A 24,459-nucleotide genomic window follows, 5' to 3' on the forward strand; every position below is an offset into this window, starting at 1 on the left:
AATTAAATACAAATAGTAAATATTTCCCTTTGATTAAGAAAATGATATTGATTAACATTTTTTAATATTTTGTAATATATATTATTGCTTACTATGTAATGAACCAATCATAATGATACGAAGCAGCGCCACTTCTTCACAATTGTTCGTTGTAGTTCTCCTTCAAATTATTCATATTTTCCGCGAGCTTCTACCTTGCAATTTTGGTTGAATCATCATATTGTCATCGAAACCTGAAAACAAAAACATTTACTATGTTGAAGACGACTTTTGAAAATAACTTCTAAATCTACAAAAGATAATCCAGGTTACTGAATGATTGTAAGTTCCTGCCTCGTTGGCCTCATAAAGAGGGGGGAGCATGTAACAACTTTTGTAACACCTCCGAAAAATATAAACCACAACCATGCATACTGCGCGTGCGGACAACCAGACAAGAAGGAAGCACAAACTACCTGTAGAAGAAGCCAGTCTTTTTAACACACTCAAAGTTTAACCATATATATACTCTAGTTGAAATGTCAAATTAGTGAAATATACCTTGTTGATAAAATATCTTAGTTAGTTAAGTACGTAAAAATGTAATACTACTCAGTTTTGATGCTGGCGGGATTGTAGGAGGGGGTGGTTCAAACATCTCCTGCTCATCATCTGACACCCGATACACTGAAATTAAAATATTTTTTAAAATTACTTTTTTTTACAAAAAAATACTTCAATTTTACAATAGTTTTTTTTTCTAGCCTAACCTAACCTAGTGTATTAATAGAAAGAGTAATATTTCTAGTTTTAGCCTAGCCTAGCCTAGCCTAGCCTAGCCTAGCCTAGCCTATTCTAACCTAACCTAACCTAACCTAACCTAACCTAACCTAACCTAACCTAACCTAACCTAACCTAACCTAACCTAGTGTAATAATACAATGTATTACGGCATTTTCTTAGTGCCTAGTACAGAAATGTTTCACTATATGCTTTGGGCACAGTCGCTAGTATAAATATTGTACTATACCTGGGCTTTTTGGTCCTGGATTCTTTATGTTCTCATAAATTATATCAAAATCCGGTTTGTCTTCCATCCTGAAATTAAACAATCTATACTACAAAGTAAAACGATTTTTGTTTGTATGTAGCGAAGGATCTTGTTAACCGCTGAACCGATCGGGTTCTTCTCATAGGTACCGGCAAGGGAAGGGAGTGGCAAAAGAAACTTTAAGGATATACTTCATATTAGAGGGTTTAGCGTACAGAAAAATCATTTACAACACAGTCGCCAGGATAAAGTAGTAAAAACAATTTTTAAAAAATCTTACTTTGCTGGTGTTTCCATAACAGTGACTTCCTTAACCTCGTTCTCATCCGAATTTTCTGGAGAGCCAGCTGCAGCTGTTTTGTTCCTGAATTAAACAATATATATATAATAATCTATTTAAATTAAGTAGTTAACTTTTTGGTTCCACATTTACCCCTTCCACCTTACCCAGCTAGAGGCGTACTTGCTAGTACTCGCTTTTAATAAATAAAGGAACACGTTGAATTTGTCTTTACAGAAAAATCATTTACAACACTGTCGCCCGGATAAAGTATGAAAAAATAATATTAAAAGAAATATCTTACTTTGCTTCTCCTTCCATAACAGAGGCTTGTCCGACCTTCTGGTCATCCTTTTGTGCCGCCGGACATTTCTCGGATTGCTCCCTGAATTAAGCAATCATATTATTATTAAATAGTAAACTTTTTATGGTCCACATTTACCACTCCCACCTTACCCCTAGAGGCATACTTGCTATAGTTTTGTAATATATAAAGGTGAATTTGTCTGTACCGAAAAATCATTTACAACACAGTCGCCCGGATAAAGTATGAAAAAAGATTATTAAAAGAAACTAGTGGCTACGCCCCTAGAAACCTCTAGGGGCACTTAAGGTTGGAAGGGGAAAAATCAACATCTTCCCATTTTCAATTTCAGTTTCAGAAGAGTAAAAATATTTTTTGGGGGAGGGGGTGAAGACACCCTGCACAAAAATAGTTTAAAACCTTTCCAGGACCTATAAGAAGCTTCACTTTAAAGGAGAACAATATCGGTTTAGCGGTTATCCTTCGGGACAGACAAAAAACGCTTACTACTTTATATAATAGGATATCTTACTTTGCTTCTCCTTCCATAACAGAGGCTTGTCCGACCTTCTGATCATCATTTTGTGCCGCCGGACATTTCTCGGATTGCTCCCTGAATTAAGCAATCATATTATTATTAAATAGTAAACTTTTTATGGTCCACATTTACCACTCCCACCTTACCCCTAGAGGCATACTTGCTAGTTTTTTAATATATAAAGGTGAATTTGTCTGTACCGAAAAATCATTTACAACACAGTCGCCCGGATAAAGTATGAAAAAAGATTATTAAAAGAAACTAGTGGCTACGCCCCTAGAAACCTCTAGGGGCACTTAAGGTTGGAAGGGGAAAAATCAACATCTTCCCATTTTCAATTTCAGTTTCAGAAGAGTAAAAATATTTTTTGGGGGAGGGGGTGAAGACACCCTGCACAAAAATAGTTTAAAACCTTTCCAGGACCTATAAGAAGCTTCACTTTAAAGGAGAACAATATCGGTTTAGCGGTTATCCTTCGGGACAGACAAAAAACGCTTACTACTTTATATAATAGGATATCTTACTTTGCTTCTCCTTCCATAACAGAGGCTTGTCCGACCTTCTGATCATCATTTTGTGCCGCCGGACATTTCTCGGATTGCTCCCTGAATTAAGCAATCATATTATTATTAAATAGTAAACTTTTTATGGTCCACATTTACCACTCCCACCTTACCCCTAGAGGCATACTTGCTAGTTTTGTAATATATAAAGGTGAATTTGTCTGTACCGAAAAATCATTTACAACACAGTCGCCCGGATAAAGTATGAAAAAAGATTATTAAAAGAAACTAGTGGCTACGCCCCTAGAAACCTCTAGGGGCACTTAAGGTTGGAAGGGGAAAAATCTACATCTTCCCATTTTCAATTTCAGTTTCAGAAGAGTAAAAATATTTTTTGGGGGAGGGGGTGAAGACACCCTGCACAAAAATAGTTTAAAACCTTTCTAGGACCTATAAGAAGCTTCACTTTAAAGGAGAACAATATCGGTTTAGCGGTTATCCTTCGGGACAGACAAAAAACGCTTACTACTTTATATAACAGGATATCTTACTTTGCTTCTCCTTCCATAACAGAGGCTTGTCCGACCTTCTGATCATCATTTTGTGCCGCCGGACATTTCTCGGATTGCTCCCTGAATTAAGCAATCATATTATTATTAAATAGTAAACTTTTTATGGTCCACATTTACCACTCCCACCTTACCCCTAGAGGCATACTTGCTAGTTTTTTAATATATAAAGGTGAATTTGTCTGTACCGAAAAATCATTTACAACACAGTCGCCCGGATAAAGTATGAAAAAAGATTATTAAAAGAAACTAGTGGCTACGCCCCTAGAAACCTCTAGGGGCACTTAAGGTTGGAAGGGGAAAAATCAACATCTTCCCATTTTCAATTTCAGTTTCAGAAGAGTAAAAATATTTTTTGGGGGAGGGGGTGAAGACACCCTGCACAAAAATAGTTTAAAACCTTTCCAGGACCTATAAGAAGCTTCACTTTAAAGGAGAACAATATCGGTTTAGCGGTTATCCTTCGGGACAAACAAAAAACGCTTACTACTTTATATAATAGGATATCTTACTTTGCTTCTCCTTCCATAACAGAGGCTTGTCCGACCTTCTGGTCATCCTTTTGTGCCGCCGGACATCTCTTGGATTGCTCCCTGAATTAAGCAATCATATTATAATTAAATAGTAAACTTTTTTTTTGGTCCACATTTACCCCTCCCACCTTACCCCTAGAGGCATACTTGCTAGTTTTGTAATATATAAAGGTGAATTTGTCTGTACCGAAAAATCATTTACAACACAGTCGCCCGGATTAAATACCAAAAAAAGAAGTGAAAAAAATTTCTTACTTTGTTTGTGTTTCCAAACAAGCGATCTCCTCTTCCAAAGAAGCAATTTTTTGCTTTGCTGCCCTAAGGTCTTGTTTTATTTTCTGCATTGTCTCCCATCCATCGTCGTCCCTGAAAAATAAAAAAAAATAATACTAAAGTAACAGGATGTCCGTGTTTATGTACCGAAGGATCTCGATAACCACTGAACAGATCGGGTTCTTCTCATAGGTACCGGCAAGGGAAGGGAGTGGCAAAAGAAACTTTAAGAGATATACTTCATATTAGAGGGTTTAGCGTAGCTGCTAATTTGAAATATCAGGGGTGTATATCCTATATGGGATCCCCTGTTCAGGTGGTGGGGGGAAAATAACTAAAATATGTGTGGTAGGACCAAAAATTTTAGTTCTTTCAATATTTCTCCATTTCCGTCCCTACTTGGTGAGATAAAAATAGGTGGGAAAAAAATACAAAATTTTGTACCACGGGAACAAAATAAATCTTGTGCGTAATGTACACCCCTGAATGAAACTATAATTATTCGCCATAACAATAATGTTTATCCTACTCTTTTCAATCCGGCTACTACCACCTTCCGAACAGAAATAGAATGGTAACAAAAATAAATAAACTTACGTAGTGCAATCCAAAGTTAGGTTCAAATCTTCTGTATCAGACGATTTAGGAGGGGTATCAGGCAGGTCAGCCAGCTTAGCAGGCAGCTCAGGCTCAGACACACTCATTTCGTTCTTCTCTTTTTCGCTATCACTGAAATATATAAATATATATTATATATCCCAGGTAATCGGACCTTTGCCCAAAGAAGTAATTACCAAAAAATATGTAATATGTATTTATGTAATTATGTTGTGATGGATTGTCGAATCCGATTCGATGAATGGTTACCAAAATATAGCTAGGGACGGACGGACGGACAGACAGACAGACAGACATCATTCTACTTCGTTTTATACATATTAAAATATTACTCACCCACTTGTGGTTTCCGGCTTCTGTTCTTCGTGCTGTTCGTCTCTCTCTAAGTCGGCTGCTGCTGTGGCTGACATGGACATGTCGGACATTCTATATTAAATTTGAAAAGAAACAAATTATCACTGGTAATTATAAATTTTCATGAATAAATGTCCAAAAAACTGACGTAGGGAATTTTAATATAATAGGGTCCAGCAAGATCACATATTGGTATATCTTATATTGTAAACAAGTATATAGACAAATTTCATTTACAAAAAGTTAATACAAATTTGAAACGTTCTCTTTTTTAATTACAGCACAGAAACATTACGGATTTTACCATGGAAATCTACCACCGTATTAATTAAAACATTCCCTACGATAACTGTCATATATATAATATTTATATACAAAATTAAACAAATATATAAAATTAACAAAAGCTAGTTGTGAATACTTTTTTTCCTTAGTTTAGGGGGTAAACTACAACTGCTATATACTGAATTACAAAAAATGCAACAGATTATACAACAAAAAATTTTCAGTTTAAGCTCTTAACTTTAAGCTCATTAAACTTAATTGGTGGAAAGGGGTAGTTTCACAAAATGCATTGGAACTTAATTTTGTGAATTGCATATTTTTCTTTGTTAAGATGGTAAAAGTACGTAGTAGAAAATTTAACTTTCTTCAAATTTATGCCATATAAATAAAGTTTAAACACATTTAAACAGGTTCAAATATACGGTTCACTAAATTAACTTCAAATGCATTTTGGGAAACTACTCCTTTCTAGATATTATAAAAAAAAGTTGAAGATGAAACTTATGACATAAAAAAAAATTACATATAAATATATATATACGTAAAGTCCTGGAATTATTGGGATTGACTGGGAGCTATCAGGTCTTCGTCTTGTTCTTCGTCTTGTTCTTCGTCTTGTACTTCGTTTTCAGACGAAAGTTCCGACGAATAATACTTGTCTCCATTCTGCCAGGGATGTATATTCTACATGGTTCGGATGTGTAATATTTTTTCCAAGTCTGCACAGGGATGTATATTATATTTCATTAAATATAAATAGATGGAGGTAAGAAAAAAAGGTAATAATTAAGAAAACTGAAAACATTTGTAAATTTTAAAAATTTTTAGCCGTGGACAAACAATATTTCTTGTGCAGAATATACACCCCTTTCCCGAATCAGCTGTAATGTAGCTGCCAAAGATACTGTAATTGTTTATGTTCTGAGAACATTGTTGAGAACTTGCTCTCTGTGGTGGTCTGGAGCTTGATCTTTTCTTCTTCTCTAACTCTTCATCTTCAGGCCTGATTCCCTGTTCCCACAATCTTTGCCTCTTCATGTTGGCCTTTACTCGTTTGTTGGCATCTCTTCTTGTCCGAGTCTCACCACGCTGGCCGAAATCGGGCAAATGTGTATTTGTTCTGTTCAACATTTGCTGCATCCTAATTTGGTTAGGTTGCTCACTGAGTTGACTATTACTACAACCTGGCTCTGCACTGAGTTGACTATAACTACAACCTGGTTCTGGGTTTACGTCTTCATCAGGATTTGATGTGCCTCCGCAACTTTCAGCATATTCCCGGCTTTCATTTTGTGCTCTGCTCGTGCTTGCTCTGCTCTGGTTTCTGTACAACACCGCTTCAATTTGATTCGTTGATGGAAATTTTGTTTGTTTTCTGGGACGTTTAGGAACTTCTTTGGTAGGCTTTGGCTTTTGGGCCACTTTTGCTTTTGGCCTGCGTTCATCTTCTTCTTCTTCACTACTACTACTACTGCCAGTTCCAGTGTCTGGGTCTGATTGATGACCTTGATCTGTATCATCACTTTCTGGTGCTTCTTCTTTGATGTCAGAAATTAAATCACCTTCTTCTTCATCTTTTTTCCACTTTGCTTTTTCTCCTACAAAGAAATAAAAAATGTTAAAGCAAATGTACATAATTGTAGCTTCAATATTATTTCCATACCTATATGAACATTAGTTACTATTAATCAGATTCAAATGAAAACAAGCAATATTTTTTACCCTATATTTATATGCCAATCAAAGATAAAAGGGGGAATTTTGCATTGGCAGTTGCTTTATAGGGGTACAATATGGAACTGTGAAGAAACGGCGTCGCCACCGCCGAGAACCGCCAATAAAAGCCCCAAAAAAGTGTCACTTTCGCCCACCCCCCCCCCCCCCCATTTATTACATTAAGACCTGTAACTTACCGTCAATGTTGATGAGTTCTAAAATTTCCATTTGGTTGTATATAGAAACATTTGAGCCTACTGCAACAACCTCATAATGACCCGTGTGGTTTTCAATTATAATGGCAAGTTTGGGTAATATTATTCCACATGGATGTATCCGAATTTCCTTACTTGCATTGCCGTCATTCTTGCCCTCAATGTCCTCAACCTCCAAAATTTCGTCACTCTGGTTTCCGTCATCTTCGTTATCCACCTCGAATGATGGTTCATTTGAGTCCAGCTGTAAACTTCTCTTGGTTTTTGCTTCGGCTTCCAATGCGGTTTGCCTTCGCTCCCGGTTCTTCTTTGGAATGATCGGCACATCATCTAAATAATTATTATAGTCATTATTTCAAATAGTATAAATGTTACCCAACCCCCCCCCCCCCCCCTCCAAGGAAATAGCTTAAAATCACCGCAGGACCAATACACAGAAGAGTAGAATCCGATCTCCAGGATACAATTAATACCATAAAAAACCTAGTTTTTACCACTTTTATGGTAAAATTTTACCAGCCTATACGATTTAAAAGGTGGTAAAATTTTACCGTAACCTCGATCGATTCAGTGGTTACTGAGATCTTAAGCTTCTGACGGCCGGACAGACATTAAGCTACTTAGTATTATAGATAGCGGCTGCGCCCATACAAATTTTAGCCTAAAACCCTGTCAGGGCCTGTACGAAGTTTCCCTTAAAACAAAATTAATCCACAGGGTTTTTATCTAAGACTACTTCTCAACTAAAATATTAATAAACTTAAATTTAGGTGATACAGTTCCTACGTTTTTCAAACTATAAATAACAATACCTTCGGCATCCTCATCATTCTCATCACTGCTGCTTTCCTCCACGACACTTGTTGCCTTTCCAGTCACCTGTCTCTCGTTACTGTTGCCTGTAAATAATTAATTTATACATTAATTTTATACGTTTCCAAACAAAAAGCAAGTACTGAAAACATTTTTTCCACCCCCCCACCCCCCCTACTTGGTTGAAAAAAAAATTTTAAAAGGAAATGTGTTGTAGGAGGGATAGAATAAATAAATCATAGAGTTCTTTAAATATTTTTCAATTTTCCCCCTACTTGGTGAAAAAAAACTAGGGGGGGGGGGAAGAAAAATTTAAAAAAAATTAGTAGCAGAGGAAAAAAAATCTTGTGCAGTATATACACAATACGAGGAAAGATAAAACTTATAAATAATAATTAATGTTCAACAAATATGTACCTGTGATTGAATTATTTCGTCCATAAAATTCTTTCTGTCTTTGCAGTGGTGGAAAGTTTGGTGGTTGTTCATCATCTTGCATTGGCACTGTATCATCAAGATTTCCCACATTTTGGCCCTCATCGTCTGTTTCAGAAATAATTATCTTCTTCGACTTTTTCGAGCCCTTTCCATGCTTCTTCCTTTTGGAGCTTGTGATGTTTTCAAATACATTTACTTTGGGTTTATTATTGGACTGGCTGTTGACAATTGGATCTTCATATAACCTACGTGGCTTTACTGGTTGCTTTACTGGTTCTGGAGTTACTGCTGGATTCTCCGCGGGTGGTATGCGTAACTCATTCCCAATCTGATCATCATTTGAATTCATTTCAACGTCGTCGCCTCCGTCATCAATTACAAGCTCCTCACCATTGTTGCTTTCTTCATCAGCAATGTTTTCCATACCATTTTCTTCAACAGCATTGCCTTCAGCATCATTGTCTTCAACAGCATTGCCTCCACCATCATTGTCTTCACCATCAGTGGATTCATCAGCAGTGGAATCATCAGCAGTGGAATCATCAGCAGTGGAATCATCAGCAGTGGATTCATCAGCAGTGGTGTTCATTCTTCCGATCTTTCTATTTCTGGAAATTTTTGTTGCTTTCTCACTGGCATTGTGAATCTTTGTCTGTTCTTCACTCATTTCTGGTTTCAAATTGTTTGTGGCGTACGAATAATACATTACAGCTCTTTGTATAACCTTCTTATCACTATGGACTGTCTTGAAAAATTGCTTGGATTTCTTTGCATTCCCAATGTCTGCATAATTTTTGATCTGAAATGTAGTACTCGACCTGTCATTGTTTCTTTTCAAGTAAATCTGGTTCTTTCCTTGAACTTCGTGGGGTAAGCAACCCATTGAGTGGGCACCTAACATGTAGTAAAATTTCTTGTCTTCGGCTGTAACACCTGGTGTTGAAGTTGTGATTGTCTTCGGTTTAATACGCCGCTTAATTCTTTGTATCTCTGCAGGGGCCAGATACAATTCACACATCTGTAAGGCTGATCGTTTCTGTGGCTTTTCCTTCTTGTCTTTCTTGTCTTTCTTGTCTTTCTTGTCTTTCTTGCCTTTCTTATTCCTTGTCTCCTTGCTTGGCTTGATTTCAAAAACCTGTTCATACTTGTAGAGGGGGGTTGACAATGCGCGTTCTTGTTTTCGCGTTACCAGCCCTCGAAATAACCTCCAGCAGACAGGATCCTCATTAGCAATCATATAATCTTCGGCCCTCTTCATATTTTCACAAAAACCAGTCGCGTCCTTTTTAAAAGTGTGTTCGAAATTGCGCTTGAACCTAGATAAAAAAAGGGTTTATATCAAAACAGTCTCAATATATAACATATAACATATATCAAGAAAAGATGAACTAAAAGTCTTGCCACATAAAAAAATACATGGTACAAAATTGAAATTCTTTGAAACATATGCCATAGAAATGTAGTTTAACAATTTAACAAGAATACAATATGCAGTTAACATTTCGTGAAACTACTTTTTTAACTAAAGAACATTGAAATGCATTTTGTGAAACTACCACTTTCACATTAAATAGACGCGGAATAGATGCGATAAATAATTTAATTACCTACAAGCTTGTATGTGGTTCCTCACTAGAAAAAGGTCGCTTGAAGACACATAGGTTCCTGTTCTCCACAAATTTGGTGGGATAGCTTCATGTAGGTACGTCTCGTTAAGCACTAACTTACAATGATCCAAGAAACGTTCCACTGAAATAATAATGAAATTTTCAATTAACTATGCATAGGTACATGTTTATTATTGTACCAGGGGTGTATATTCTGCACAAGATTTATTTTCACAAATAAAATATATATATAAAAAGATTATTGTACATGGTCACCTGCTAGCAAGAATAGGAATGCCCCTTTTATTCGGTTTATTTCCCTTGCCCCCACCTCCCTTCTCCCTGTTTTAAACGTTTTCTCATCATGTCAAATTTACAAAATAATATTTACTTACCAGTTTCGTCATCAATAAGTTCCGGAGCAGTCCAAAAGGCAGCGGTGATGCGGGCGTCAAAGGTGAACTGCTCAAACACGACATATAGGAAGGTTATGATGTCTCGGCATACTTTCAGTAAGGTTTGCCAGCCTTTATCCACTTTCAGTGAGTCTTCGAAATTTTGGATGAAAAAGACAATTTCTTCTCTTCGCATATAACCATCTTTTTCCAAGGGGTCATGGTTCTTTATTCTTTCTTTGTAAAATTCTGGTGAGAAAATCTGGTCCACGACAACATCCTGATTCTCACTAGGCCCTTTATTCGCCTCCTCCTCATCAAGCTCATCCACATTGGTCAGTCTTCTTAGATCAGTCACCAAGGTTTCCACAATTTTGCCGGTTTTCTTCATTTCTGTTGTCAGGGTTACAGTATTTTCAGCCATATCTCTTGATACACTGTCTTGCAGGTCTTTGATTTCATTCTTCACTAATTCATGGTTTGTGGACGTTTTGTTTACCAAGTTTCTGATGGACGCATTAATGGGCTCTATTTGATTTTTCATTTGTGAGGTCAAGAAAGTACGTAGCTGCTGAAATTGGTTCTGAATTTGGTTCATAACGGCCCCGGTGAACAAATCCTTAAAATTAAACATATTAAACCACATATTTTCAAGTCTTGGTATTTTAAAAACTACGTGGTAGAAAAGAAGACTATCCACAAACAAGAGCAAGTGATCCTAAGCATCTTCCATCATTTTTGGACTTTGACAAACAAAAAAACTTGGTAAAATTTGACCAACTTTTTGGTAAAAATTGACAAGGTAAATTTTTAGGCTAAGTCCAGATTTTTGGACTTTGACCAAAAAATCAACTTGGTAAAATTTGACCAACTTGTTTGTAAAAATTTACAAGGTAAATTTTTATTGGTCAATGTTTACCAAAAATTTAGTCAAATCTTACAAGTTATTTTTTCCAGGCTAAGTCGATATATATCCTAAATAATTGTAATTTGTATCCTCTGGATGACAAAATGAAATAAAAATAATACCTCGCTTTCTTCCATCTCACCAGAAGGGCCAGATGATCCCTGGGGTCGTGATGACTGGGACTGGGATCGTGATGATGTTGCAGGAGGAACTACAACTCTCGCGGTCCGTTGACTCGCGGAGTGGTGCCGTGCCCGTGGAGATGGAGGTGGGGTAATATTTATTGGCCTTATTGGAGATGTTGTGGTTCTAGTTGTGTTCTAAAAATAATATAGATAATTATTGTAAAGCATTACTTACCGAGGATTATAGTTTTAAACAACACCGGCATTATCCTAATTTTTTTCTTCTATTTTTTAAAACTTTACCCTCCCCCCCCCCCTCTCCCGACAAAATGACTGTGTTAGGTTAGGCTAGGTTAAGTTATATGGTTAGAGGGACCCAATTTGTTCAACGGTTAACGAGATTTGTTGGTACCAACCCACAAACAGACATCATGTTAGTAAGTTTAGTTTAACAACAAAACACCAACAAACCAAAAACCGATAACAATAAAACTTAAAATTCTACCTTTGCTGTTGTACCTTTGCCACCTCCAGTAGATTTGTTGCTTCCAGGTTTGGCATTTGCAGCTTTGGCACTTCCACCTCTGGCACTTCCATTAGGTTTGCCACCTCCAGTAGGCTTGTTGTTCTAAAGCAAGAAATAATTGTTGTATTTACAATGCATAATAAGATATTAGATAGCAGTGGCTACGCCCCTAGAATTTTAATTACTAATATCAAATGTTAAACACACTGTGGAAAATTAATAAATAATTATACTTGGTCAATAATCTTTTGTGGTCTGTTAAGCATGAACCGATAAGGTTTTCCTTTCGATCCGGTAACATGCGAATTTATAAGTTTTAAGAGCGAAGGGTAGCAGCAATTTGTACAATAGTAAATTAGGCCTTAAATATAATTTTTACCTTTACAGAACTAGCACTCTTTCCAGTCCTCGTCATTTTGGGATCTAGCTTGGTCAATTGCCAGTCGAAATTACGCTGTTGTATCCAGGTCGTTGGCATGGGCAATTTGCATAGTTTTAAATCTGAAATGTGTAGACAGAAATTAAAATTTTATGTAAAATTAAATTAAATTGCAAACATGTACTCTTTCAAATTACAGACTAGACTTATAACACTTTAACTTCATACCCATCGATGGCCAAAAAGGTAGGGTTTTGCTAAATTAAGTTGACATGCCTTTTTTAAAATTAGCTATAAAAAATAATTTTAATGAAAAAAATATTTTAAAGTACATTTCACATAAATTCCAAATAAAGAGGGAAGGGCCTTCAGTTGAATTTTACAACATTTTACATACATATTATAACAAAAGGGGGGGGGGGGGGGGAAGTGACACTTTTTGAAACCAAAACTAAAAGTCAAAGGAACTGAACTAAAGAAACAGTTACAGATCTGTCATTTTGCATGGCAGTTGTTTTATAAGGGTACAATATGGAACTTTTAGTTTTGGTTTCAAAAAGTGTCATTTCCCCCCCCCCCCTTTCTCTGCTTTCAATGTACAAAATTAAATTCCGATAGGAATTACGATGGAGACATCTTGATGCAACAGGTGTACGGAGATATGTGCTACTCTGTACTTCAGTAGGTTGGAGGCTAGTTGTGTTGGAGGATGGCTATAGTCTTCGGGATCGTCAGTCTTGCCTACTCCTAATACCAGGGGTGTATATTTTCAGTGTTTAAAACCATAAAACTTAATTCATATTTCCTAGACCCCCCCTTTACCACACTCTCCTCCTGGCATGATAAGAGAATTACAAATAAATTGTGGTAGGTTAAAAAGGAATTAGATGAAATGTATAGTTCATGAAATATTTCTATACAACAATTAATCATGTGCAAAATATACACCCCTACCTATTATTCTGGAATCTTCAGGAAAGGTGTATGCCGGAAAAAATGTCCTCACTTTGTGGACCAACCATACTGTTTTATCACGACGGCAGTCTGGGACAAAGTAGAGGTCTTGGCAGTCTGTATAGAATTGATTACTTTCGAACTTTCGTTTGTTGGCATTCCTTTTTCCCCTGACAGCCAGCTTTTCATTTATGTACGGTTTCACTGTGTGAAATATCAACAATCTAAATATGTCATTTATGTCATTAATGGCTGTTAAACGGAAAGGTATGTTGCTGGTGAAATCGTTATAGCTTAAGTGTTTGATCAGCAATACACGGAAAGAAAGTTATGTTACATTTTTAAAAATTACATTAAAATTTGTAAAGAGTGGGGGGGGGGGGGAGAAGTGACACTTCTTGAAACCAAAACTAAAAGTCAAAGGAACTCAACTAAAAAAAAATAGTATTACCTGTTTGAAACCTCTTTAAGGCCAAAATTATATCCTCGGATGTAAGTTGATATCACATGATTGGCACTTTCGAAAGCATAACAACTGAACGCCATGGATGGTCTTGAGCTCAGCCACACGTTCAGTTGTTATATGCTCTTCGAGACTGCGCAATATGTGGAATAAAAACTTGCATATCAGACGTTGTTCATCTTTAAGATTTGCCAACTGGAAAAAAAAACATTGTAATAATTTAAGGTAAAACTAGCTCTTTCGCCCCTAGCCTCTAGGGGCTTCGCCCTATATACTTATTGGAAGTCCACCCTCCTCAATAGAAATATATATATAATATAGCACACGTGCGCAAATTTAAAAAGAATGTTATTGCTATACAATATAATGAAACTGAAATAAGCTTTAAATTCTAAAAAGATTATAATATGGTAAAAACCTACCTCTGCATAAAATATCATATGGTAAAAGCCCAGTACTTTGAATTCAGAACTTTTCAAATTGAGGGCTAGCTTCTTCTCTGTCAGGCGCATGATGGACGTACGGGGAACGCGATCAAAATCGCCAACAAGCTTCAATTGATCGTTGATTTCATCTATAATTGGAGTTACTGCAGTTCATGGTAAAATATGGGTGATAAGGAGAAAATTTTCAAAATTTAAGTTCTTTAAACTTTTCAAACTAACACTCTTTTAAGCGGCATAACAAGGCGTACAAATAATGTGTAATAGACATAAATCTAAAAATGCAGAATTTTATCGCAGTGCCGAGAAATGCGCGAAGAAAACACCTATTTTACGCGTCATTTCTTTAGTCAAATGCAGTACATCCCTGTAATTCTCTCCATTTGAACTAAGTCTTCTTCTTCCAATTCTGGATAACTATTACGTCCTTTCTTCAGGTACGTCATCACTTTCTTTACATAGCCCAGGTGCAACGCGTGCATCGGATCACTGGGGGTATCTTGTATTAAATCCAAGCTCGGGTCAAGCTCAGAAAAACTGGTTTTCATGTTCTGATTATTTTCCTCTAACTTGCGGAATTTCTCGTCAGACCTCGGCGTACCCATATTTTGACTGTCACTGGGGTAAAATACATTCATTGATTCGAACAATACCAAGTTCTTTTGACGGAGATAAGTCTGTGAAAAAGCCATCCCTGGAAGGTCACAGTGTGGGCATCCATTTTTTGATCCATGGCCAAGAATGCCGAATACATCGGCTCTGGCAACGGCATCGTGGATGATGGTTCTACATTGAAAGGTATGTCCAGGTAATCCTTCTTGAATTAGTTTGTTGATGAATCGGGTAACATTATCCAGAAAGTTGTAACTGTAGGGACGCCTCCTCGTCTTCTCAAATATGCTGACTGGCAATATAACACTGAAATCCTTGTTGAAGAATAACCTGAAATAATAAAGAAGAATTAATAATAATAGCATTTAATACCTTAGACTTAAAATTGTAGTCACTGATTTATAAAACGTAAAGGCTGGTAAAATTTTACCGTAAAAGTGGTAAAAACTAGGTTTACTTATGGTATTAATTAAGTCCTGGTATACAGTAAGACAGATTTTTAAAATGTATGCAATAGAAAAAAGTATCAATTGTAAACTTAGTTTTCTTTCTTATTTGTTTATTGAATGGTTTCCTAAACTTTGGCTTTAAAAATCTGGGCTGTCAATTGATGTAAAACAAATATTTTGATATCCTTTGAAATATAGGCTGCCAATCCTAAAAAATATTTTTTCGAGGGTCATGCTGTATATGAAAAGAACTTTATCCCAACCCAACCCTTTCAAATCCACAATATATTAATTACTTACCTAATCCAGACAGTATAATAGGAGATATGAGATCCCTGAGCTGCTTTCACTCCGTCGCCCGAGATGTCAAAAGTTATATGATCATCAACGGCCTGTTGTCCATTCAACCGTTTAAAGTCTGTGATGGCGTCTTGGAGGATCTCATAGGTAGGGAATCTGGAAAAAGAAATATATTTTTAACTAAAACTTGCACAATTCAAAGAAATTTTGCACCATCGGGCTCCAAATAATATTACGATGAAAAGTAATGGAACAAGGATGACAACATCCATAAAAACCAAAGCACTGTAACGGTACGACAAACGGACATTAACAATTGTGAAGTATCTGAACTGAATTTAAAAATATTAAAGTCGAACCAAAATTGAATGTAAGTAAATTTGTTAAAAAAAAATACTTCAAGAAGGATAAGGTTTATGCACATACTTAAATTTTAAGGAATTAATTATAGAGTGGCTTCGCTTATAATATTGTTCTCAAGTTGTCGCAGGAAGCAATATACCAAAGAATGATCAAACTGATAATTAGAACACTTGAAAGTTTGTTGTTAAAAAAGGAGAAAAATCGACATGTTTAGAATGGACGTACGGAAATTCTGGTAATGATTATAGAAATGCTACGCTTTCTAAATCGTATATAAACATACCTGCACTCAATCAGTGAACCAGGAGCATTTGTAGGATTATATTTGTTTTCTTTGATTTCAACTTTGTATTTGGGTTTGAATAATGTATTATATGACGGAAATTTGAAAATACACGAGCGTTTCATAATCGCCAGGATGATTCTAACTTTGTTGTGAGAGATGGGGTTGTCTAGAACACAAACGCTTCTGAAATCATTAACAATTTCTTTCTCAAGTTCTGTAAGATGTTTGAATTGATCCCCGTCATGATCGCCATCAGGTTCGCCATCAGGTTCGTCATCAGGGTCATCGTCATCATCTGGGTCAAAATAATCTTCAGGTATATCAAACAATTCGACGTGGTCCCAGTCCTCGGCATCTTGAATGCTGTCATTGTCTGCATCATTATTATCATTGGTATTATTGTTGTTAATATTGTCTACAACAATATTAATGTAGTTTGTTTCTTCAGGATTGTTATTTAATCGCTCCAAAACTTGGTTTGCGTAGCATTGATAACATATACTTTCGGTTTCCTTTGTGAAGTTGGTATTGCAGCCTGTACAAACTTTACCTAAAAAAATACGATGTTAAACATGGTGTTTTATAGTTATAAACCTTCCCGGGACCTATGTGAAGGTACCCTGTAAAGGAGAACCCAATCGGTTCAGCGGTTAGCAAGATCCTTTTGAACAGACACACAGACATCCTGTTACTTTAGTATAAGGATAATGCCGTAAAGAAAAACTAGTCAAATTAGAAAGTTAAAAAATTAAAAATTCCAGAAAAAGTAGATAAATGTAGAGAGTGGGTGAAGGTGGGTTAGGTTAAGGGATCCCATGTAGAATATACACCAATGGAACAAGGATATCTTGAGACAAACTTAACTAACGTTTGATCAAACCAATTGTTTGAAATTTAGATTGAAAGGAAAATAAAAAACAAAAATTGGGAGACAATGTTTGTGGGAATTTGGACAAACAAACAACAAACAGACAGACCGACATCGTTCTACTTTATATTACAGATATTGTAGGTTACCTTTTGACGATGCAGTTTCGTTCTCATATTCCACATCCATCAAATCCTCCTGCTGTTCTTCTTCTAGTAATGGCTGACTGTCTTCACTTTGTTGATGTTTCTGCATGCGCCATTTTCTGTTTCTCGTTACCTTACAGAAGAGTTTTCTTATGGACCTCAGTTTATGCTGCAACTGGAAAAAGATTACATAATTAGTGAATTACTTATTTAAAATAATATAGGGGAGTTGTTATGGATCGTTATTTGGGCAAGCTACACGTGTCAATTGATTACAGTACATATGACTATACTGGTGTAAGAGCAAGCATGTTTATAGTGCGCTGACTGCAAGTGAAAAATAGAAATTAAAGTCGAGCATAGATTATACTTTAAGTACAGTAATGAAAAGTAAGGTCTCATCTTAAATATGTAGAAATAATTAGTTGTAAAAAGTCACCTGTACATTTTTCGTCTTATCTCCACTTCTTATACGCTTCAGTAGAGCTTTAGAGAGTGTACCAATCAAATTGTCTCCCATTTCAATAACGTCTAACAGGGGTGTATAGGTAACTCCTGAAATAAGAAGTATATGTTATAATCAGGGATGTATATTCTGCATGGGATCCCCTGCTCAGGGGGGGGGGGGGGGAATAAAAAATAAGTGGTTGGAGGAAAAAAAAATGTAAAAATTAAGAAAACTGAAAACATTTTTTCCATTTTGCCCCCCTCCTTGGTTAAAAAAACTAAAAAAATGTGTGGTAGGAGGGATAAAATAAATGAAATATAGAGTTCTTTAAATATTTTTCTATTTCCCCCCCTACTTTTTCAGAAAAATCTAGGGGGGAAAAAAAATAAAAATTTTGTAGCAGGGGAAAAAAAATAAATCTTGTGCAGAATATACACCCCTGGTTATAATAATAAGGTTATTACTTGTTTACATATAACGAAAGAAGGAGAAAGCAAAAAAGGGGGGGGGGGGGAGTGACACTTTTTGAAACCAAAATTAAATGTCAAAGGAACTCACAAAATAAAGAGTTAGAGTTACAAACATAAGAAAATACCCTTATTTATTCTTTGATTGTCTATAAAATTAATTAAACTTACCTATCAAAATTGTGATCCAATTATACATACGTCATCCAGCGTTGGTCTGACATTTTTTTACTTTGAAAAAAATAACTATATACAATATATACATAAAATTTTGTTTGTTCCAGTCCTGACCTGGATAATACCTATATAAATTTCCTGCCTTCCCTGAAAAGCCGACGAACGCATATATAATCGAGCCCCACTGGTCGTGACTTTTGCAGAATTCTGCAGTTGCATGGAGTTTTATTATAACAACAATGTTGAACCCAGAAAATTTGTTAATTTGCTATAAAATAAATAATAATAAATAATATAAAACAACATAACAAAAATATCAAAAAACAAAAAAAAACAAAAAATAAAACATATCAATTAAGATCTCCTAGAGAGCTATAGCCAGAAGCTTAAAAAACTGTACACGTGCATACGTAATCGTCGGCTTTAGGGGTAAATAATGTTTATTAATGTTTATATGCAGGAAATTATATATCTGCACGACCAGTGGGGCTCGATCACTGTCACCATGGGTACTTAATTATAAAATATATGGGCGCTGCAATCAAAGAGAGGTTAACGTAAATGTTCTGAAAGAACAAATTGATGTTATCCTCTTAGGAAATACCCCCCCCCCCCCCTAGAAAAATGGCGCCTGGCCTCTACCTAGCCGTATAACTTAACCTAGCCTAACCTAACCCAGCAATTTAGTTTGGGGGGGGGGGGGATGGGGAGTTAAATAATACAAACAAAATTTTCTAAGAGGATAACGCCACAAATTACAATTAAAATTCGCTTTCAGCATGGATATCCGGAGGCTGGATGAAATCGCCGGCGGCGAGCTCGGCTTCTCCTAGCTTCTCCTTTCTCTTCCCTGAAAGGAAAGAACATTGAATTAAAAATGAGAAAACTAAAGCGTTTTTTAATGAAGAAACTCAAAGAATTCTGAAACATTTTTTGGTTAAAAACAATTTTTTCCCCTGCTACAAAAGACAACTAGCCATGAACAAGAGCAGGTGATTTGAAGCAACTTCCATCATTGATCCACTTATTTCTTTTTTCCCCCTCCCCTCCCCCCCCCCCCGGAGCAGAATATACACCCCTGCAATAATTTCGTAGTTTTTACCTTGTTACTCTGGGTTTTATTTAGAAAAAAGGGCTGACGTTGGTGAGGAAAGGTGCACAGTCGGCTTCATGGTCAATGACATATCTCTCGGTATCATCCAGGCGGGGTCTCTCGTTCTCGTAGAGATTCTCGGGCATAGGTTCATTCTTCTTTAAGTGTGTCTCTACCCAACCGTGATGGTATAACAGTTTTACTATTTCAACAGCGTCATCAATGCCACATGATTCTTCTTGAACTCGAAGATTTAGCTTGGAGAAGAGTCTCAACATCCTAACCATGAGGGCGTCCCATCTGTCATGCAGCTCGTGGTATTGGTATGGATCCATCCTAATTTGAGGAATGATTATTTTGTTTGTCTTGTTTATTTTTGGGAGGGGTGTGATTAATGTTTTTTAACTTTCCGGTATTTTATTTGTCCTTAAACAAGGGGGGGGGGGGGGAAGGCCTGGAGCTCCGGAACCTGGAGGCCTATCCAAAAAATATTAAAACTTGGGAAAATTCATCATATAAGAATGATTTTATCCCTAATAACCTATACTCTCAGTCCAAAGATAAAGCCTATACTCCCTGTTTACGCAAATGTGTCAAAACTTCCCCCCCCCCCCCCCTATTTATTTAAAACAAATTTTGTAGCAGGAGAAAAATAATAAATCTTATACAGCTAATATACACCCATACCTGTTATTATGATGTACGCGTACCCAGGTGATTAACTTGAATAGCCTGTTATTCAGAACTATCTGAAAAGGTAGAATATTTAAGAAATAAAAAATTACAAAATAAAAATAGCTCGTATTCATTCGAATCCGGTGGATAGGAACAGGTGTTCTCATTCATACGCAAAAAGACTAGGTAACTAGCATATCGTATTATATGCATGGTTTTCTACGAATATAAAAATCTAAAAGCATAAGATTAAAAACAGTTATTTTTAGCCAGTGCCTCCGGCACCTCTGGGCCAAAAAAGTAGTTTCATTCTTATAATTGTACTCCTATATTTGCGACAATCCGTTTATACTACGGTGCAAGACATATATTTATTAATTTTACATTTAAAAAAGTCCTGTATATTACGTAAGCTAAAAAGAGTCCCAAAAATGGGAGAAAAAACGAATACGAAGAATATTTTAGAAAGAATTTTCAATAATTAATGATAAAATTTGAATTATAAAACAGAATGATACATATTAACTTCAAAATTCACTGTAATTTCACTAAAAATGATTACTAAAATACAAAAATGCACCGTAGTCATATAGTCCAGTTGAATTATTGCGCCGATGGAAAGTTACGGTTGCCAACATACAGATTGAATAGGTGGCAAAACACTTTGCAAGACAGTTATATTTTTAATCGTAAAATTGCAACGAATAATAACATTTCATGAATTATATAAGTTATGCAGTTTTAATTAATTAACCGGTAAAATATTAAAATGATATTATATACATAAGGTGTTTTTTAAAGTTTGGCAACTTTGTCCAGCACGTTGATTTTATCATCTGAAAACAGGGTTACGAAAGTTAAATAAATGTAAATTTTTTTTAATGTGAATGTAATATATTTTTGCAATGACTTAAATGAAATATCATCGATAAAATATAAAAAAATATATTGCAATGGATATAAAAGAAATATTTTTCAATATAAAGTTGTATACCTGTACAGAGCATGTGCATGAATGCCGCTATACCGATTGAAAACTATTGTAAACAATGAGTGTTATAGTTCAAGTCTCTTAGAGAAAATACGTGTTATATCCAAGTATGATTGACAGGAGATGGTCCATGTCACAAGATTTATATGAATGTCAGTTAAGAACTCCTAGAGAGCTATATATTCAGAAGTTTAAAAAAGTACTTGTCTACCAGTCTTGGCTGTTAGTGTTGATATATGGACCCTGCAATCAAAGAGATGATAGTCAGAAGTTTAAAAAAGTACGTGTCCACCTTCAGTCTTGGCTGTTAGTATATGGACCCTGCAATCAAAGAGTGGTTTGCGTAAAAGTAAGTGTTTAAATAATTTTAATATAAAAACATTAATAATATAGGACCTTGAGCGTACGGTTTTAGGCTGCCTTCGATTAACGGTTTAAGTTTTACTAGCGGCTATGCCCCTTAGAAGCCTCTAGGGGCACTTAAAGTAGGAAGAGAAAAGTCGAGGCCTCATCCTATTTTTAATTTGAGTTTCAGCTATAGATTAAAATAAATAAAAAGCTTCGTTGTAAAAGAGAACAATATTAATATATTTATATAATAGGATAATTGTTTTAAGCCTTTTTTAAGCCTTTTTGATTTGATCTAAGAAACACTTTTTATCCTATTCTTAATATTAAATAATCCGGGTTTAATATATATGAATGTAAAAGAAATATTAATAAATTATATTTAAATTGAATATTGTTTTTCAGGTTCAGCAACACTGATTCATCAGAAATAACTATTTGGGCGCTGCAATTAAAGATTGGCGAGATAGAAGTAAGTGTTTAAATAATGTAATAAAAAATCAATATAATTTAGGACCTTACGCATGGTTTTAAGCTGCTTCGATAAACTGTTTGTTTTATAATTTTTTAAACCTTTTTGATATATGATATAAGAACGACTTTTTATCCTATTCTTAATATTTAAAGTATTCTACTATTAATATATATAAATAATAATAGAAATATTAACAAATTATATTTCAATTAATATTGTTTTTCAGACTTAACCAGGAATCAGATTCGTGAGAAAATATATGGGCGCTGCAATTAGTGAATGGTTTACATAGAAGTAAGTGTTAAAATAATTTTAATAAGAACATGGATATTTTAGGCCATGTTATTAAGACTATCCTTTACCGAAGCCTTTTTAATTCAACCTTGCTACGAAGCCTTGTGTGATGGTAGAGTGTTTGAGTTCTTAGGGAACCACACTAATTACATAATATTATCTTGAGTTAGACAGGTTTTATAAGCTGTAAACAGACTAATACAATTAGATATGTCATTATCTTTAAATTATTTATTATAATCTATATAATAGCACCTTTGAAATAAGCTCATATTATATCCAACCTATATTCGCCCTTTAAGGTTTATGATTGTTTTAAGCGTAACGAATTTTTATACCCTTAATAGAAAGATATTATAAGATGTGTTTTATGTAAAATAATATTAAAAATATATATAAATTATATTTCAATTAATATTCTTTTTCAGGTTTAGCTTCGCACACAGCTGGGTTTATTCTCCGATTATAAGCTGACCGCAATTCGACCGTGGAACATTTCTTGCACCAACATGAAGCTGTTGCCGTCAGAAATTCATCCGTTAAAAGTAAGTGTTTAATTATTTGTAATAAAAGATAGTTGGAATAATCCTACACGCAACTACGGCAACACCTCGGCCCCAAAAGGTAGTTTCCATGTATACAAGCATAACAAATATGAAGTTAATATACACAGACACACATCGAACTACCTTTATGAAACTGTATACTAAATTATATTAACAATTAAGCTATTATTAAATTTATTAGATAGATATTAAACTGGTTAGACAAAAGTTAATACATAAAAATAATGTACTAGATAGGTAGCTATTTAAAATTAGATTTTACTACTTTATATTATTGAAACAGTACATTCAGGATATTATTAAAATCTAAACAGCATTACATTCATCCTCGTGCATGTTTACTTCGTGAAGAACAGCTGCCAGTTCGGCAGCCTGGGCAGCGGCGGGCAGCAGAGGGGAAGGACGGCAGCGATTAAGATGTGTAGTAATCCATCCATGTTGATATAACCTCTTACAAACCTCCCTCTGGATCTCGACATTGTCAGTTCTGGCTCTAATCTCTAGACTCTCTCTTAAAACTAACATACGACTATTTAATTCATACCATAACTCCAAATTCCCGTTATAAGACATTCTTAGTTTCTCTCAGTCTGGTTATGTATTGATAACTGAATTAAACTTTCTCTAATAAGCAGGCACGTACACAAGCTGTATCTACTTTCTCCATGAAATTTTCCCAAAACCGTTAACTTTCCTTTTTGTAAGGCCTTTTTGATTTGTTAATCCTTTAATTGCTTAATTTAAAAATGAATATTCTTTTTCAGGATTTTGGAGTTGAACCAGTTTTGAAGTGTGGAGCTTTGCAGTTCCATGGAGAACAACTAGAGTTCCATCTCAAGATGTAACAGTCACAGATTATACAAAAAATTTCATTATTTATTATGACGACAATGTTGAACCGAGAAAATATGTTAGTCAGTTAAAATTAACAAATAATTTACAGAACGATACTAATAAGTTTTATTATGACGATCAATGTTGAACAGAGAATATTCTGTTAGTCAGTTAAAATTAACTTAAATAAAGCGTATTGATTACAATCAGTGTTTATTATGACGACAATGTTGACACCTAACATTCCACAAGCTAAAATTCTAAAAAATATTGACTTTAACATATAAAGCGTATTGATTACAATCCGCCCAATCGGTGTTTATTAATTAAGTTCTACTCGAGAGCTCCAAACATTCCACAAGCTAAAATTCTAAAAAATGTTATTTACAGAAACGATACTAGTAAGTTTTGTAGTTTCAGTATTGACCTGGATAATATCTATATGACCTGTTATGTTATAATATGAAATAAATTCTAAATAAAATCATTATCATCATTATATTTTATTTGCGATTTTTATCATTAAGTAGAAGGATGTTTGTTTGGAAAAATCTGGACTTAGCCTAAAAATTTACCTAAAAATATTGACAAGAATTTAATTAACAAGTAAGAATGGAAAAACCTACCTTAAATACTGGAGATCTTGAGGCAAGTATAAACTTGTGCACTTTTAATTTGGAGGTACTAGTTTCTATCAAACAATCAGTAAACTCTGGATCCTCAAAACAATTCTCCAGGTCACCAGAGAGACAGGATACTGCACTTTCAGGTCCAGGTTTTATAACTTCCAGCCAAATAG

At 35.2% G+C, this 24,459-nt stretch overlaps 4 protein-coding genes and 2 long non-coding RNA genes across 10 annotated transcripts in view; 2 read left to right on the forward strand and 4 right to left on the reverse strand.

Annotated features, from left to right (window-relative positions):
* Positions 1 to 24,459, forward strand: part of LOC145312096 (uncharacterized) — a 43,110-nt gene that overhangs the window by 13,527 nt on the left and 5,124 nt on the right. The window lies entirely within an intron of this gene.
* On the reverse strand, positions 591 to 1,709 carry LOC145312090 (uncharacterized). The gene is made up of 3 exons (XR_013876896.1): positions 1,311 to 1,709; positions 1,010 to 1,077; positions 591 to 666 (listed from the first exon to the last, which is right to left on the reverse strand). It is a non-coding gene; the product is annotated as an uncharacterized LOC145312090 (long non-coding RNA).
* Positions 3,202 to 5,550, reverse strand: LOC145312091 (uncharacterized). Its single transcript, XM_080151226.1, has 4 exons — positions 4,985 to 5,550; positions 4,628 to 4,759; positions 4,013 to 4,123; positions 3,202 to 3,817 (listed from the first exon to the last, which is right to left on the reverse strand). Exons 1-4 carry the CDS (start codon positions 5,071 to 5,073, stop codon positions 3,733 to 3,735), a joined length of 417 nt encoding a protein of 138 aa, XP_080007352.1. The 5' UTR covers positions 5,074 to 5,550; the 3' UTR covers positions 3,202 to 3,732.
* On the reverse strand, positions 5,547 to 12,444 carry LOC145312334 (uncharacterized). The gene is made up of 10 exons (XM_080151578.1): positions 12,409 to 12,444; positions 12,009 to 12,131; positions 11,501 to 11,698; positions 10,472 to 11,090; positions 10,077 to 10,218; positions 9,103 to 9,785; positions 8,449 to 8,961; positions 8,031 to 8,117; positions 7,201 to 7,548; positions 5,547 to 6,885 (listed from the first exon to the last, which is right to left on the reverse strand). The coding sequence occupies exons 1-10, from the start codon at positions 12,442 to 12,444 to the stop codon at positions 6,074 to 6,076; spliced, it is 3,561 nt and encodes a 1,186-aa protein (XP_080007704.1). The 3' UTR covers positions 5,547 to 6,073.
* LOC145312092 (uncharacterized) lies at positions 17,432 to 20,344 on the reverse strand. 2 transcript variants are annotated; one of them, XM_080151228.1, is made up of 3 exons: positions 20,165 to 20,344; positions 19,487 to 19,813; positions 17,432 to 19,234 (listed from the first exon to the last, which is right to left on the reverse strand). In XM_080151228.1, the coding sequence occupies exons 1-2, from the start codon at positions 20,317 to 20,319 to the stop codon at positions 19,507 to 19,509; spliced, it is 462 nt and encodes a 153-aa protein (XP_080007354.1). In that variant the 5' UTR covers positions 20,320 to 20,344; the 3' UTR covers positions 17,432 to 19,234; positions 19,487 to 19,506. The 2 variants fall into 2 exon arrangements, with proteins under 2 accessions (XP_080007354.1, XP_080007353.1); XM_080151227.1 differs by having other exon boundaries at positions 17,436 to 19,813; positions 20,165 to 20,343.
* LOC145312093 (uncharacterized) lies at positions 21,252 to 24,281 on the forward strand. 3 transcript variants are annotated; one of them, XR_013876899.1, is made up of 4 exons: positions 21,252 to 21,963; positions 22,193 to 22,260; positions 22,689 to 22,805; positions 23,591 to 24,281. It is a non-coding gene; the product is annotated as an uncharacterized LOC145312093 (long non-coding RNA). The 3 variants fall into 3 exon arrangements; XR_013876898.1 differs by having other exon boundaries at positions 21,252 to 21,492; positions 21,897 to 21,963; positions 22,689 to 24,281; XR_013876897.1 differs by having other exon boundaries at positions 22,689 to 24,281.

The sequence above is a fragment of the Acartia tonsa genome, chromosome 2 (assembly GCF_053477335.1).
Source record: "Acartia tonsa isolate MP-2025a chromosome 2, ASM5347733v1, whole genome shotgun sequence".
Classification (NCBI taxonomy): Eukaryota; Metazoa; Arthropoda; class Copepoda; order Calanoida; family Acartiidae; genus Acartia; species Acartia tonsa.